Source organism: Anarhichas minor, unplaced genomic scaffold, assembly GCF_050575085.1.
Source record: "Anarhichas minor isolate MPS153535 unplaced genomic scaffold, ASM5057508v1 ptg000007l, whole genome shotgun sequence".
In the NCBI taxonomy this organism is placed as follows: Eukaryota; Metazoa; Chordata; class Actinopteri; order Perciformes; family Anarhichadidae; genus Anarhichas; species Anarhichas minor.
In genome coordinates this window covers 19939102-19956672 of record NW_027466453.1, presented here as the reverse complement: position 1 = coordinate 19956672, position 17571 = coordinate 19939102, and the positions used below count along the sequence as shown (strand labels likewise).

The window sequence follows — 17571 nt, the reverse complement described above, 5'->3', positions numbered from 1 at the left end:
ACAATCGCTGTCCTGTAGGCTAAGATGCTCAACTCTGCATGTCCAAGCAACTCGTCTTATCTGTCCAGCATTTCCTGTTTTGGTTCACATCATCATTTTGCTGATGGGACGTCCTTTAAGAGTTCCTCTCCCTCTGCAGGGATCATTTATGCGGGTTGTGTGCCGGAACACACAGCAGATAAGTAGGATATGTGCACAGAGCTGAGGGTGTCATGTTTGGAGAAAGGGGGCCTGCGACACTTTCAAATCTCCAGATCAGAAACTCTTTTTAATACGTCACTTGTGTATTGCGTGCAAGAGTAGACAAATGTGGTAACTCTGCGACACTGGAGATATGACCAACGCAAGCAAAATGATCATGAACGGCACTTTAACCGCAGAAAACTATATTATCAGAAAGAATCGTGAGAGTCTATGCTTCCATTCACTGTAGCACAGATGAGTCAGCTGAGTGTATGATATTGACATGATATGAGTCATATCCTATGAGGAAGTGAAGGAAAACATGATGCAGGGATTTTTTTGGGGAATGTTTTCAGGACAGAGCCGTAGCTTGTTGAGTATCATCAGAGTTTTAATCCACAGATAATTTATACATGTGTGCATTAACATTGTTCTTTTTACTGGCATCATGATTAATGAGACAATTCCAGATCAGAATGTGGCCCTGATTTTAAATAATTATAATTAAGAATTTAAGCACAAAGCAGGTTTTTAATAGTAATGCCTCCTGTGATATACATATTCTCTGCTCCATGTTTTGTATCTGTATCTCTACTGTCACTATGAAATAGAAAGGCCATGCACCAACATATAGCGGTGTGTAAATGGGTTTTACCGTTGTCGGTGTTCCAGGATGATGCCAAAACAAGAACATGCGTAAATCAGTGGGTATGCATGATGAGTAAGATGTGTTTATAATTCAGACACAGAAGATGCATTTGCTTATTTCTGCTCTGCACACACGGTTCTTATTGTTTGAATGCATCTGATGTTTTCACTGCTGAAACTCTCTTTAACCACACATTTGAATCGTGTCATCACAGGGCGAGGAGATCTTTCTGGACATGTTTGAAGATGAGTACAGGAGCATGACGGTCAGTTAGCCTTCATTTGATATGTTTTGTGACATGATTCAAATATGCTCTTGGTGTTGCTTGGAGCTTGTCTGTACTCGTGCACGTGTGTATGTTGCAGAGTAAACCGCTAAATGTGGAGTATCTAATGATGGATGCCTCCGTGCTGCTGCCACCCACGGGTACCCCTCTGACTGGTATCGACTTTGTCAAGAGGCTGCCCTGTGGAGACGTGGAGAAGACACGCAGGGTACGTCCACTCATTCACCGGAGCGCAGTCCACACTGTACGTAACCCTGACCTTCAAAAGCCATGACTCTCTAATGCAACAAGTTGTTAGACTCCTGGAAAGTCAGGTCTTATTGTTTACACTGTACCACGTAGCAGGTGTAACTCACTTTGCATTCCTTTGGTTTTGTGTTTCGCAACCATGCTGCAAACCGATGACACCAGCATGGCGGCATTCCAAAGCTCAGATGAAAGATAAAACGTAAACCGTTATAGTTTGTGTGTTTATGTGGGGCCTCTCCTCTCTCTGCACAGGCGATCCGTGTGTTCTTCATGTTGCGGTCCTTATCGCTGCAGCTTCAGGGGGAACCTGAGATGCAGCTGCCTCTGACCAGACCAGAAGACCTTATCAAGACTGATGACGTCCTAGACCTCAGTAAGTCACACACAGAGAAACAGAGGCATACTGTATACTTTACCAAACCCAGACCGCATCCTACAGGACCCTTGACGTGCTTACTTCTTTCATCATTTTTACACTTTTGGGAAATGGAGTCAAACTTCAGGGTGGGACACTATCAAATACTAAATTAAGTGTAATTACTGCTATAAAAGTATAACCACAGAAAGTTAAGCAAAGATAGTTACCGACACGTGTCTCTCTGTCTTACACACTCACTCTCCCTGTAAAAGACGGCATTAGATCGACAACACAGACATGTGAGTGCAGTCCTAACGATACATGCATATGCAAACGTTCACAACCACAATGACAGAGTAGAGCATACAGACGCACTTGCAACAAGTGTGTCTGCACACAGCTTCCCACACTGAGATAACCTGAACGATCGGCTCTTACTGTACACAGGTGTGGAGGTGATGTTGTGGAAACTTGCATGTGGTTAGCTCTGCCTTGCAGGATATCAGTACTGCAGAGTTTGTGTTTTTTGTTGTTTTTTGCTGACGTGCATATATGGCCTTGTGGTTCTAAAGTTGTGACTAATGTTAAAACAAATTTAAATATGCAACGTTTTGCCGTCTCAATCTCACAGCCGTCCACTTCTCCGTGACTAAAGGGAGGCTGCAGCTCAGCTACCTAAAGTGTTGTTGAGGTGTTTGTTTAAAAGGTAATTTCTAACACACGGGATACACCTGGTGTGATTTTTATCTCTGTTATGATTACCAACAAATCCCATGGAAACACCCAAACTGCAGGGAGTTGAGAGGTAAACACGACCTCAACAATTACTAATATGATTAAAGATGTACTGAGATATATAAATAAAAAGTCAAATTAAAGCTGCACGCAGCATTGATCGGGCCTTTGCACATGTTGAGGGTACTTATCCAGAGGTAGATGACGTGTTTGACACGTTTATATTACTGGTTATAGTATGTTTGTTGCTGCCATGTACAACTTATAAATGTTACTGATAAAATAAAAGTGACAGAACAGAGTTTATACCACTTTACTCATATCTTTCGCACTGAAGGAGCTAAAGAGCAGACGGGACAGCCGCCTCTCTTCTTTGAAATGAGCCTCTTCCCTCGTTGAAGTTCATTTTGACAAACAGAACATCTCAGAAAGAGAGTACAGTTCACCACAAATTCCCCAGTGTGTCATACGCTATCTATATTAGGTTTATCTTATGATGCAAGCAAAGAGTTTTCTTTCCTCTTTCACACTATCTTGCACCATCTTTTTTTATTCTGCTTTTGTCTTGTACTGATCAGTAGCATGACGTAAACATGAACATTTAAGAAAATGACACTTTTTGTAAAAGATATTACTTGCACTACTGCACTTACACTGGTTTTTTGTTTTACCTAATATTTAGTATTTAATCTTATTTAGGATTTGAAATGATTAAAGTGGAGGTAGATGTATCATTAATATCACTTCTTAGAATTAAACACAAAGAGAAAAGTTCAATGTAAATTCCTCCGGGTGACTGAGCAGTGATGACTGTACCGTCTGGCAGCGATGGCCTTTTACTAGTTATCATATCATCTGTGATGACTGAGTTGCAGTTTCGGTACTTTTTGAAAAAGTTTGCAGAACAAGTAAAGATTTAAACCTGATGAAAGTGTCCTGATGAGTGGATCAAACCAATGACACGGCACTGAGCCTTCAGATACTGAGACGCTTTCTGTAGATGTGTCATGGTTGTGTGCTCATTTGTTTCCGCATCAAAATACTATATATTAATATATTTAATTCATTGTCTTCAGACTACATGAAACAGTCGTAGTTAACTGTTATCAATAACTGACCTAGTTTGAATTCTTAAGAGACTTTCCACTTCTGTGATTGATGCGTTTTGCGGGGTAGAAAATCCTTTGACGAACAGATGGAAACATATCTATTGAAACCGAATGTCTCCCTGCAGCTCCACTTTCAAATCTAACCCAGTGGTTGAAACTGCGGCTGTCTTTTTGTAATTCCAAATGCCAGTTGAAAGAGTCTGTGGCCGATATAGGTTCATGAGCTGTAATATTAAACCTGGAATTACTTCCGCTGAGCTGGGGGCTAACGGCGCTAACGGCGCTAACAACGTCAACAGTGCTGACAGAGCTTGCTGAGTTTACCTGAGGGTGGACCAGAGAATGGGCGCTGCGCTTCTCGATGACGGCATTGATCGGGACAAAGATTCACCAAAGATTTAAACAATCTTTGGTGATTTAACTCTACCCATGTATAGTGAAAGAAAAACTCAACCCCACATTGGGTTTTCCTTTGTTTTCTAAGTCACTGTCACTTTTATACAAGTCAGATTGACTAAGAACACTCTTACAGAGTGATTCTGGAGAGAGGGAGGGTTTTTTTTATCGTGGGTTGGGGAATTTAAACCTGCAGCCTTCCAACCACAAACTCCTTTCTCTGACCAATAGGCTGCCACCGTCTCCAGTTCACCACATGATCGGTTAGCTGTTGTTGAAACGCAGAACATTTGCTAATGTCAGTACCTGCATATTGTGTCAGTGGAGTAGTAGTATTTGTGGTTTCAGAGATTGTCTTGCAAGCGGAAGGTCATGTTGCATTCCCATCAACTGAAACATCAAGAGTGTGTTTAAGGAAGTGTGTACCTATTCTTTGCTGCAAACGTGAGTGAACCACAAAGACTAATTGTCACAATGTGCAAAAAGTCACCTTTTGAAGAATCTGACAACACTAATTTATGTGTTTATATGTTTCTAATGAGCCGTGACGCGTTAAGACGAAATACTCAAGAATACACTGGTGGCATATGTTCTTTTATCTTTTCGTACCTGTGAATACAGTCACTCCATTGTTTGCCTTCTGTAATGTTTGTGCAATAGGCAGGTTATTAGAGGTAAGATGTTAGCCTCAGGGACAGAGTGTTTACAGAGAACTAAGGCTGCTCTCCCTGTACTGTGGTCTGAACAGCTTCAGTCACATCATGCTCATAGTGACAGAGAGCGTCTCACTTCTATCTGAAGGATTCAGAAGAATATCAGCAATAAAGAGCATCGGCAACACTAATGCTGAATGATTAGTGACGTACACCTGTCCTGATAAATGGAACCGATGACACAGCAGTACGCCTTCACACACTGAAACTGTGGCTGCAGATGTTTTTTTGTGAGGGGGAGGCAGTCTAAAGATTCACCTGACTAATAGATGGAGACACTTGACATATGAATATATATGAATAGAAATCGAAGTGAAAACCGTCACTTGATTGGCAACTGACTTGGTTTCAGTGAGCCCATAAATGGAGGCAACTTGTCGTCTATCGGATGACTTTCAAGCCTTTTTTTTTTTTTTAATCAAGTTGACCCCCCCCCCCCCCCCCTCTGTAGTCAGAAGTGAAGTCGACATTGGGGGTGGAAGGGTTTTTTTCTGCAGCTGGTCAGGGGATTAAAGTTATTAAACTTTCCCCTAATTTCTCTGTCCATTTTGCTGTTGGTGTCACTTTGCTGCCAGAGCTGCAGGTACTTTACCCTGCTCACTGTTTCAGTAGGTAAAGTCAAGTTCCTGGTAACTCCCGGTGATCTTTGAATGTAACATGTATGATTTACACAACAAGCCGCCAGCTGTGAAACTATAAATAGTGTTACCCCAGATCAAACATAGTTCTGTACTTAAATGAGCAAAACTTCACACTAATAACATTCGTCACATACCGGTTTAATGTTGGATTAATCAGGATTCTTGAAAACGGAAATTTTAGGAACCAGAGAGTTTAAATACTATAAAGTGGAAGCGACATGAGTAAGAGAAGTTCATCGGGGGGGCTTTACATCAGTGGGTTGTTACAAGTTTACATTAAGAGCCAATGACAGAGGCTGATATTAAAAACCAAACCAGTGGTGTCAAATCGGGTCATCATCAGTTCCACATTTCATGTTTGTCTCGCAAACATGCGAGACAAACTCATCTGTTCTTCATGCTGCTAGACGTGTGGGAGAGAAGTGTTCTCGGTCCTTTCTAGTGTGCGTAGCGGTCTGTCCGTTTGGACCGTCTGTGCTCTCCTGTCAAATACCTGCAAAGAATAATTACCGTCCCATCGGACTCGGCTGTACTTTGTGTTGAGTGCTTGATGTGGAAAACGTGTACTTCCGGTCTGTGTCGTGTAACCCTCGGACGAGACTATTTACCATCGACGTCTGGAACGTTGTCAAGGTCCTCATCTTATCTCAACCTCCAGACAGCCAAGGACTCTGATACCAAACCGTGACAACACACAAACCATGCATTTCTACCACTGTGCTAAATCCCAAAAGCTGCATGTTAACCTGGTAAAAAATGATACCTGCTAAACATCGATACGTTAGCATGCTGATGTTAGCATTTAGCTTAAAGTAGCGCTGTGCCTAGAGTCTGAGTTAGTCCAGCCTCTGTGGCCCATCAGTAGAGCTGTAGGATAGGCCTGGGCCTGCTAAATCCTGCTCTACATTCCTTACATTACTAAGTGTAATTATTTGAACCGTAAACGGATCATTCCTGTCCTGGATGTACACTCTTAGTCTTGTCATCTTATGCAAACGGCATATTTCACGTATGTTGACTTTGGAGCCTTTGTCCCTGCAGGTGATATTGTTTGCTAAAGATCACAGACACACCTGAGGACTCGACTCGCATTTACTCTCATTGTCTGTCCCTTTTTTCAGATAACAGTGACCTAATAGCCTGTATGGTGGTCAGTAAAGATGGCGGCCAGGCCCAGAGGTTCCTCGCTGTAGACGTGTACCAGATGAGCCTGGTCGAACCAGAAACCAAGCGCCTCGGATGGGGTGTGGTCAAGTTTGCTGGCCTTCTGCAAGTAAGAGGAAAGGGGCGTGTCCACATCTGTGTGGATGTGTGTTTGTGCCAAAGAGTGAATGAGATGTTCAGTCATTAAAACCAATGATTTGTTTGTGTTCCTCCTTTTTTATTCAGTTTTAACTATTTCTACTTCCCTCTATCTTTCTACTTTACAATCATGCTTTGTATTCATTTATTTCCTTATTTTTTTGTCTTTATTGTTGACTCGATGTTTTATTTACAGCTTACATTCGTTTATTTTTTATTTTAGTTTTTCTGTTTCCCCCCCCCTTACTGCCACCACTTTGTCCTTCCTGTTTCTCTTCTTCTCTCTCCTGTGTTCATCAGATGTTGATTGTTGCTGCCTGAGCCTTTCATATCTTTTTTCACCCGAGAAACACTAGAAATGCATCACCAGAGATCTTCCAGTAACGTGCTTTACTGTCACTTCTGGGTACTTTGACGAGTGTAATCATGTTTAGTCATGCTGCGTCAGTGTGGCCACAGATGAGATGAGTTGATACTCATTTTTCTAAAGAAATTCTGAAAAATGAATTGCATAATAGATGTAGATACAGTAGATACAGTAGATACAGTAGATACAGTATGCACAGCTGTTGTGAAATGGATATACAGTAGTGTAATTACAGTGTTTCCTGTGTATTTTGAATCCATATGACGTAAGCTTTTCTTCCTTTTTCTGCTTTATGAATGTCACTTTAACTATTGTTAGGGTCTGAACTTATGAATGCAGCTAAAGTTTATGTTCCATTGATCTGTCTCTCAACTCACTTTCCATGTCTTTGTCTTCCTGTTTTCTTCTTCATCTCTCTTGACGCTCTCCCCTGCTCTTTGTTCCCCCTCTCGACAGGACATGCAGGTGTCTGGCGTGGAGGACGACAGCCGAGCGTTGAACATCGTCATCCATAAGCCCGGCTCCAACCCCCACGCCAAGCCCCTGCCCATCCTGCAGGCCAACTTCATCTTCGCCGACCACATCCGCTGCATCATCGCCAAGCAGAGGCTGGCCAAGGGTCGCATCCAGGCCCGACGCATGAAGATGCAGAGGATTGCAGGTGAGTAGACAGGAAGCCATGATCGGATGGTCAGTATGGCCCTTTTCCTCACAGAGGCGGAAAGTGTTTCATTTCAGTTTTTTTTTTTTAAAGAAATCACATGAGATGTTAACCAGAAAACAATGAGTAAAAATAACTCTTAAAAACAGAAGTACACAACACTGAAAATATAACGATGGAGAATCAAATCATCACTAATGTACCACATAGCTGAACAGCTCGCACTGCTTCCAGCTCATGTTTCACAAGGCTTCAACGTCAACCAAAGGATTTACCCCAATTAGAAGAAAATGTTATTTAAGAAAAATGACAAATCAATTAATTCACTTTTCTAAATTAAGAAGTGAAACTCCTCTCCAACAGAAGTGACAGCTATTCTGTTTATGAAGAGCTTCATAGTAACATCTGCCTGAATCAGTCATTCCTCTCTCTTCATTCAATTCTAATTAATCAATTAATACACATTTTGAATGACTTCCTCCTCCAGGCCCTTTGTACAGTAAACACTGATGGATTTACCATCAGCCACTTGTACTTCCCTTCCCGACGGTCTGGTTCTTTAGAAATACACACAGAAGTAATAGCAGAGTAAAGGAGGATGTGAACTCTTCCCAAATAGCCTCTGCGTCAGAATCTCTCAATGACTAAACAGTCACATATACAAAAACATTTCAAACTTACAATGGATCAAATCATAGTTTAAACAAATGCAGTGGACGGGATAGACAGGATGTCTGCTCAAAGTTTGATTCTTTTCTCTGTAATTTCACACAAAGACCTAAAGGTTCAGCTGCAGAGAAGCTGTGTTTACATCCCTCTCACACTCTCCACTTCCTCTGCTTGCAGCTCTGTTGGACCTGCCCGTGCAGCCCAGCACAACAGAGGTGTTGGGTTTCGGTCAGACGGCCAACGCTTCACCCAGCGCCCTGCCGTTCCGATTCTACGAGCAGTCAAGGCGGTCGCCCAGCGACCCCACGGCAAATAGATCGGTCTTCGCCTCAGTGGATAAAGTACCAGGTGACCCACGGATAACCGGGCTCCACTGCCTGCACGTACTGCTGTAGCCTATACACTTCCTCAGAGATCCAGAACCTCATCCCTTCATGCTTCTTTCTCGGCTTTAAATCTAGACATTGTAGACAAGACAAGTAGCAGAGCGCCTGTAGCCTGGATCTGAATGATCGTACAAACGTCACAAAACAACGTCAGTGAACTCATTCCCACGGTCCACACACACCGAATACTTAATGATAAATATTATCAATGGTAGAACAGAAGGTAATTCAAAATATATTGAGACCTTTCCTTTGAGTGTTGGAGAAAACCTTCAGATAGAATGGTGACAGCAGGTGGAGATGGGTTTGTGATTTGATCTTTAGTGTAGCTCTGAGGAAACAAAGATTAGAGGCTTTGTGTAGAAATGAGACTCCTGAGAATACACACTCGCTTAATTCATGCATTTCCATTCATGTTACATACCATTGCTATAGTTTTACTTTAGTTTCACGTTTTGTAGCCTTGTGTGTTCGTGAGAAGGACTCTTTGTTTGTCTCAGCAAGGAAACGTGCTCCTTTTTCTAATGTGAAGGTTCTGAAGTCCAGGCTTCATCACAGTGAAAATGAAAGCTAGTCAATGAATTTATAGCCACTTAGGTCAACAAAAGTCCACATGTTTCCATCTAAAGGGAAGTTTTTCTGATTAGTATTTGTGTGCTTTGGATGAATTGCATTAATATTTAAAGTTTATTTACATACATTTTAAGTTTATCTCTTTCTCAGAATCAAACAAATTTAGGAACACACATAAGCAAACGTGCACAAATGCAGGAAACTGCATCTGCCACACAAGTCCCTGACTATAGGAATAATGAGCTATGTGTCTATATACTGTGTGCCACACAATCATTCAGACTAGATGTGGCGAGGGGAGATCATTGTCCCAGCCATGGTAACACATGTCTATGTTCCTGTGCGCCATCTCCAGGTTTTGCCGTGGCTCAGTGTGTGTCGCAGCACAGTCCCTCGCCCCTCTCCTCCCCCTCGACTCCCTCCAGTGGGAGTGGGAGCACAGGAAGATGCGACTCTGTCACTGCGAGCACTATATCAGCTCAGAGCCCCACAGGTAGCTCACACACACAGCACATCCACATTCCCTCAATACAGAAATAAAGAGGCACACAGATTCTTGGACTATGATGTAAATCAATCATTTTGGGAAAGTAAAATTCAACCGGCAAAAAGAAACTAACAGAGTAGCATGCTCTTTATGGAGCTGAGGTGTGGTCAACACAGTATATCTTCACTATACAGCACACACATACGTCTTTTACACATGTAGAGCATTGGGTGTAACTATGGAACATATTTACATTCGCCACAAAGACCACAATAGCTTGCAGAGTGATGTCAGTTGAGCTGTTGGTATAGAAGGCGTAGCACAGGGACACTGTGTAACCGTCACCCCATGCAAAGAGCAGGCGAGGTGGTTTGGCACCAGAAAACTTGAAAAGGAATGTTGAAGAAGCATGTCGATGAGCAGGAGTAGTGAGTCTCCCCAAGCATCTAAATGATTAAAATAGCATTAGTACAATATCTTTGACATCTCCGTCTATGCATACTGATAAGCACACTAACCTCCCTGCTCAGAGGACGTATTTAAGCAAACCTGTTTACACTTTCCTTGATTGGGCTGCCGAGCAGCTGATCTCTTGACCGTAAATCAACATCTTATGAACCCTCAGAACAAACGAGGATGTGTCATGTATACACCTTCAAATACATCAAATATTGGACTGAAATGAATCGGCCCTTTTCACAGCAGCCGTTTTTATACATGTCCTTGCAGAGTAAACACGCGTGTGATTAATAATATTCCTTATGTCCAGGGCTCTGGTATTGAGCATGCAGGCTCACTGGAATGACTGTGACACACTACAAAGAGCCTACAACCAAGCAGTCACAAAAACACGTATCTTTAGGGAGCACAGCGTCGTGAAAAGGTAGAAAGACACGGAGAGCTCATAAGTGTCCCGTGTCGGCAGTAGGCGTGCGTCTACATGTGTTGTTTCTTTGTGAATGCAAATCCCACATCTTACCCTCAGAGTACCTGTTAAACTGGTTTACTCCTAAAGAGGATTTGGCTCATCTGTCACTCTCACCTGTGAACGTGAACGTTGAGTACTGTGAGTGATTAGTTTGATCAAGACAGGAAGTGTTTTCATACACTGGCTCATACCTGAAAGTCTTCATGACTGCAGCTGATAAGTACCAAATGTAAACGAGCACATCACAAAAGGAACATTATTTTATAACTAAAACATTTTCACTATGACAAACTTAACGGTCTGAATCATTTCATTCACTCGTTTCTTTCCACGCTCTCAGAGAACTGTCACCCTTCATCCAGTAGTTTGTTCTAACTTTGTACATCTGACATTGCTGATTGTAAAACGGTTTTGTTGATTCTTTCACACTGCACCCTTACACTCTAACAATGTAAGTATGCTCACGCAGTAGATTACATTCTAGTTCATAGCTTATTCAAACTATGCTGCTGCTGTTAAACCACTAGTACACCTGCTGCTGCTGCTTGTTTCACGTTCACTGAGTCCACCCTGTTCCTCTTCTTCCTGCCTAGAAGCTTTCTGCACTGAAATCCTCCCCGGTAGAAGGGATCTGCTCACTCTTTAGTCTATAAACAATGAAAACAAGAGGAGGGACTTGGTGAACACACTGTGCTGTGTTACTCATCAGCCTGTCTGTCTGTCTGTCTGTCTGTCTAAATGCATGTGTGGTACCTGCATACTGTAGATCTCTGTAGTAGCTACATGACCTGTGTGGCGATGTTCATGTGTAAATCCCGGGGTTGTTTGGGCTCCCATTGATTGTGTTATTTAAGTTTGTTTTAATTACATTCAAAGTCTGAATATTTCTGAATTCAGACTTTTACTCTTACGATGGTGCATTTACTGTGTTCTCTCTCACAGTGCATTTAGATGCACTGTGAGAGAGAACACATTTTACCCCTTTAGATCATCTCTTTGGACATGTGTGTTTTTGAAGGCTTTGTTTAAGAGAAGCCACATCATTTCACCCCGGGGCCACAGTGAGAATCCTTAGAAATGAGTCTTCCTCTGAGTTCACCTGCCTCTCCTTCTCCTCTAGATGACGGTACGTTGTTGGAGCACACCCCGCCCTCCCTCTCGGGCGGAGAGGGGGAAGGAGGAGGTGGAGACGTAACGCTAGTCTCCTCTGCTCCCTCGGCACCAGTCACAGGCCTCGCCCCGAGCCTCACCCCGGCGTCCCAGCCCAACATCTCCCTCCTCACGGACGGCGACGCGGAGGCGCTCAGCGTGGAGTCGCTCACGCTGCTGCCGCCCGCAGACTCGCCGCACCTGCACCCTTGTGCCAGCCACATTCCCACAGGGCACTCCCTCCAGAGAGCAGGCGCCTCCATCGCAGAGGAGGGGGAGGGGGAGGGACATAGGAAAGGTGAGCAAAGAGATGAGGAGGAGCTGCCAGAGGAGGGATCGCCCACAGACGAGACGGTAAAAGAGGAAACCACAACAACGGAGTTGGTCACCCCCACTGACGAGGAACCCGAGGCAGAAGGTGAAGACGCTCCTCCAGATGTGAATAGAGACGACTCAGCGGAAACAGAGGATCCAGAGATGCACACTGAAACACCAGACTCCCCTGAACTGGATTAAGCAACACACACACACACAACCATGTTCATGCACTTCAACATATCTCTCACACACTTAGGAGGACAGGGAAGTGTGATAGTTAAACTATCCAGCGTGACTGCGGCATGTTTTCATGTTGCGACCTGTAGATAGTGTGTGATGTGAATAGTTGGATTTTGGAGGCATCTCAACATTTGTGTTTGCACATGAAGAGAGACTTTTTTCACTCGGAGAGAACAGAGGACGAATCACTGGGCGAATTAAAAAAAAAAAAAAAAAAAAAAAAAAAAACAAGGCTTCAAGCACATTTGGGTTTCTGTTCACTTGAGTGTGTCCGGTTGTGTTTTTAGTGAGCGTGTGTGTAAAGACGCGCAACCAGCAATGTTTTTTACTCATTCTGATCAATTGTTCGTCAGCTCAAAGAAACACACACACACACACCACATGCTGCTGTTTATCCACAGACTTTTTGTCGTATGTTACGTTCACCACTAATGTTTTGTGGTGTTGGTCACGTCTATACTAACACACACACACACACACACACACACACACACACACACGCGCGCGCTATACATACAGTCCACACTGAGTCAGCTGCACTTGCCTTTTAACCGCTGTCTGTCAGACCCGTTAGCAGTAACTGCCATTGGGAAAGTGTGTGTGTGTGTGTGTGTGTGTGTGTTTATGTCGGGATGTGCATGGGCTTGAATGATTCAGACACCGTGGTTGTGCGTTGTACATTTGTTTAGCATTGTTTTGTTTGTTTTCAGATATGCAACAGTATTCAGCAAACCTTGACCTCGTTAGATTTGCTTTTTGTTTTCAACTTCCTCCTCATATCCATAGTGTAGTTCAGAGCCTTCAGGGATTAGATGGTGTGTGTGACTCACAAACGGATTTGAACGATCTGAATGGAGCTGAATAAGTGGTGCAGGAGTTTATTCATAATGGATAGCAGGTCACTGAGTAGTAGTAGTAGTAAATAATTCACAGAGTCATGTGTTCTCTGCATAAAGCACTTCAGCCTTAGTAACACAGGTGAGCTGCTGCTGTACTCAATGAAGAGCTGAGTGCTGTTTGATATGTTTAGTCATAGAGATAAAGAAGTGGATTTGCGTGACTAAATGAAACGCTGACGTCCTCATCGAGTGATGTCGTATAACTCTGAAAACACAACTTCTGTGTCTGCAGGTTGGCAGCACTGGGTTGAATGTATGTGCTGGTTTCCCCCTCAGGCACTGACCTGAGCTCAGTCTTACTCTCATGTATCGCTCTCAACACTCAAATGACAAAGTTCCAACTATTGGTGAACCATGAAATCCTCGTCCTCCAGGAAGGACCAGTAGGGGTCTAATTTGCATAAAGCATAGTGTTTGGATTGTTTACAAACGAAAGGAAAAGCAACATTAACTTCTTGAGATGCTGCTCTGAGGTCAGTGTGGAGGGGCGAGCCTCCTCCTTTAATCAGCTGAATAAAGCTTTACTACTGCAATAATCTGAAGAGCTAACCAATGAGGGGAGAGATGAATGTAACGGACGACTTATCTCTGTTGTGTTATTTGGTCGTTTAGAATGAGATCGTTGTGTTTTATCCTTCATTCATGACTTGATTTGTAAATCTTAGGAACAAAAGCAGCGTTTGTCTCTATCGCATCCGTTTGAATCCTTTTCCTCTTCCGCTCTTCATTTCTGTGCCATGATCTGAACAGCTCAAGTCTTATTCTTATTGTCTAACTCTGTACAGTCAACAAGTTTATGAAGGAGGAATCTTTTTTCTTTTTTTCGAGTCTCTCTCTCTCTCTCTCTCTCTCTCTCTCTCTCTCTCTCTCTCTCTCTCTCTCTCTCTCTCTCTCTCTCTCTCTCTCTCTCTCTCTCTCTCTCTCTCTCTCTCTCTCTCTCTCTCTCTCTCTCTCTCTCTCTCTCCCTCCATCTTGCCACTGTAAATAAAAGAATGATGGTGGTGATCACTGGCGTGCTGAAGAGGCTTGGCACAATTTGTAGAGCAGCTTCCGATGGTGTGAAGGAACATGCCGCCATCTTTGAAGACAACATGGCGGCATGTACCCGGTAACCATTGGAACCCGCTATCCTAACGCGTCATGTCAAGCCTCCATTAAGTCTCTGATTGTAGTGTGTGTGTGTAATATGTTTATATGCTCTGTAAATGCTTTTTTTGCTTTTAAACCTGTAATTATTGTTAATGAACTGAAACAGAGGAATAAATAAAGAACTGCAATAAATTATTCTACTTAACAGTGAGGCTGCTGCTTGAGTCGTGTTGTCTCAAGTTAGTTTTCCACTCCCCCCCCCCGTCTTCAAAGAATCACACTCTGGTAGTAACAGCAGATGTGTTTGAGCAAGGAAACCACAGGATATATCTAGCAAGCTCAGGAACACACACACACCCCTGTATACTATCTCACTGAGTGTGTGAAGGCTTCCACTGATTAGGTTTTCACGGCTACTAAAGCTGTAAATCCATCCCTCCCCTAATCTGAAATGAAAGATAAAGATCCATCCTACCTTGCTCCTCCACAACCAGATGTAAAGTTGTTTGGAAGTATAACAATATGTATGTATTTGCTTCTGACCTGGATTTGTGTTTGTGTGTGAGTGTGAGTGTGAGTGTGAGAGAGACGGTGATGACGTTGCTTTTACACTTTCTACCTTTGCGTCGTGTTGCTGTGACGGCTGCAGGAGCCCTCAGTCATCTTGTGGTCTGTATGTGTTGCTTTTATCGCGGTTCCTCTCTTCAAGGAAGTCGGGTTATGTGTGCGTAAACATTTGACTGGGTTCCTGGTACTGCAGCTATAGTTGTGTGTGTGCGCGTGTGTGTGTGTGCGTGCGTGCGTGCGTCCCCTCTGTGCTTAACCACAGTCGCAGCGTTACATTGAAGTTTTGACTGTAGAGATCTTACAGATTTGAAGATTTGTACAGTTTTGCTGTTCTGGTCCGTACAGCAGAAGAGTTCAATGGCACTTCACATATGCCAGTATCACAGTAACCAAAGATGAATAACATGTACGTCTACCTCTGAGGTTTTCTTCATGTTTACCTCCGTCTAAGTCCTCCTAGCTTCTGATTGGTTAGTTCGGTCCAGTTTCTCATTCCCAGGGTGTCAAACACCACTACTGCCAAATAACTACACTGTAAACCCATCCGTGGGATTGTTAGACGCTTATAGAACATGCTCTGGGTGTGAGAGATCGTAGTATATAAGGCCAGAAACAAACACACCGTTGGTGGTTGGGAGGGAAGACTGATGGCTCAAATAAACAGGACTTCAAACAGAGTTATTTGAGTTATTTTGAAGTTAGGTTAGAGATATTTGTAATACGTTTTCTGTTCTTAAATTACATTGTTGACATTTTACTTAGTTTAAGTAGTTATTTTAAGCCAAACATGATGATTTTCCTAAACCTAACTAAGTGGTTTTGTTGGTCTGTCAAAGCGTCAGTATGTGACTTGTTGGAATAAGAAGGTGTTGTTCGATCACGTGAGTTAGAAATAAGGAAGCGCGCTCGTCGTTTGCTTTATACATCCATGCTTGTGTCTCTATACTAAAGTCAGCCAGCAGAACATAAGCTTGACTGGAAACTGAGGCGTCTAAAGGTAACCAGATGGTCTGGGGTCTTGTCATCACCCGGCACAAAACCCTAATGAGACATAACGTGTTAATTATTGAGAAATAAAGGTGCTGGTCGAACAGAGAAGGCTAGCTGTTTCCCTCTGTTTCCAGTCTTTATGCTACGCTAAGCTAACCTGCGACTGGCTCTGGCCTCCTATTTAATGGACAGACATGAGCGTGGTATGAAGCTTCTCATCTAACTCTCCTCCAGAAAGTGTTGAACGTTGTTGCTGTCGGAACGTTTAAAGAACGACGTTGGGGAATTCCTTGGAGCCGTGATCTACAGCAGCTGTTAGAAGAACTACTACTACACATCCAGACTGGATTTAGTTGAAGCAATTGTCTGGAATCAGCCTCCCACATCACCATGTTGTGTTTTTAAAAGAAAATAGACCTTTCCTGCTGTAAGCGACACATTGTTTGATTGTGTTTTTTTTGGAGGTTCTTTGTCTTTTTTTGTGTAAAGAGTCGCGTCACTTTTGGTAAATCAGAGTCAATCCCCATTCTTCTAATCTAATGACCAACGTTTCTTTGAAGTTTCCTACATATCAGTTGTCGTCATACCGGGAATGTTGGGATGTCTCACAACCTGGTGACTGATGGTGACTAGAACTCAGGAATTTATGTTTGATCTGAGGAAAGCCTTGTCCAAGAAAAGCCCAGCGAGGCTGCCTGATGGGTTAACAGCTCATAGCCTTTATTCTTAATCGCGTCAAATATCAAGCTCATCATTTTGCAAGATCTTCTCCCTTTTATTCTTTGTCACTTTTGCCCCTTTTTACGCGTGGGCCTTTCTTCTTGAGGTGTCTGTTTTCAATTGATTTCTGTAGAAGGGTGTCTGTGTCCTTTAAAGGACAGAAAACTCCGAGTGGAGGGTTCCACCGAAATCAGCTGATAACACGATCACAGGACACCTCACTTCACGTTTCACTTCTCAAAATAGTCGGGAATGTCCTGAATACTGAGAAGCTATGAATGAAACTGCTGCGTATGAATCACTCGCCACCCCACAAGAACACACCACTGCCCTTAAATCTGTTATCCTTTCAAGGTAAAGCTTCGAAAAAGTGAGGATTGATAACACGTCTATTAGACTTAAGATATCACAATCATAGTGTTTATATCTCTGACTCATGTTTCACAGAATTGTGTGTGTGTGTGTGTGTGTGTGTGTGTGTGTGTGTGTGTGTGTGTGTGTGTGTGTGTGTGTGTGTGTGTGTGTGTGTGTGTGTGTGTGTGTGTGTGTGTGTGTGTGTGTGTGTGTGTGTGTGTGTGTGTGTGTGTGTGTGTGTGTGTGTGTGTGTGTGTGTGTGTGTGTGACCCCTGCTCAGCCTCTTCCTCAAGCTAAGTTAATTATATCTTCAAACTTGTAGGGCTTTACTTGAATCAAGCTGTGAGTGTTATATTCGGTATGACTCAATATTGTGTGTGGCTACGTTTGTCTAGACCCAAGAGAAGAAAAAGAATTTAAAAAATCCCCATAAAGATCACAAAGCCTTATGGTAAGGTTTGGTTGGAGTTCGGGTTAGGTATCAGGAAGAGGTTAGTTGAAGGTATAACCTCAAGTTGGAAATGAGAAGTAGGCTACGCTGTCCGAAAAAGTG

The 17571-nt window shown here is 43.0% G+C and overlaps 1 protein-coding gene across 7 annotated transcripts in view; it reads left to right on the top strand.

Annotated features, from left to right (window-relative positions):
- Nucleotides 1–14598, top strand: part of clec16a (C-type lectin domain containing 16A) — a 36976-nt gene extending 22378 nt beyond the window's left edge. For 3 of the 7 annotated variants that reach the window (XM_076086494.1, XM_076086492.1, XM_076086497.1), the window contains 8 exons: nucleotides 1047–1097; nucleotides 1198–1362; nucleotides 1620–1740; nucleotides 6441–6592; nucleotides 7445–7649; nucleotides 8496–8666; nucleotides 9633–9770; nucleotides 11813–14598. In XM_076086494.1, the coding sequence (XP_075942609.1) occupies nucleotides 1047–1097; nucleotides 1198–1362; nucleotides 1620–1740; nucleotides 6441–6592; nucleotides 7445–7649; nucleotides 8496–8666; nucleotides 9633–9770; nucleotides 11813–12357 (1548 nt within the window). In that variant the 3' untranslated portion in view covers nucleotides 12358–14598. Of the gene's footprint in view, nucleotides 1–1046; nucleotides 1098–1197; nucleotides 1363–1619; nucleotides 1741–6440; nucleotides 6593–7444; nucleotides 7650–8495; nucleotides 8667–8779; nucleotides 8854–9632; nucleotides 9771–11812 lie in introns of those variants that run through there. The other 4 variants (XM_076086495.1, XM_076086493.1, XM_076086498.1 and 1 more) reach the window with 3 other exon arrangements.
- Nucleotides 14599–17571: the final 2973 nt, after the last annotated feature.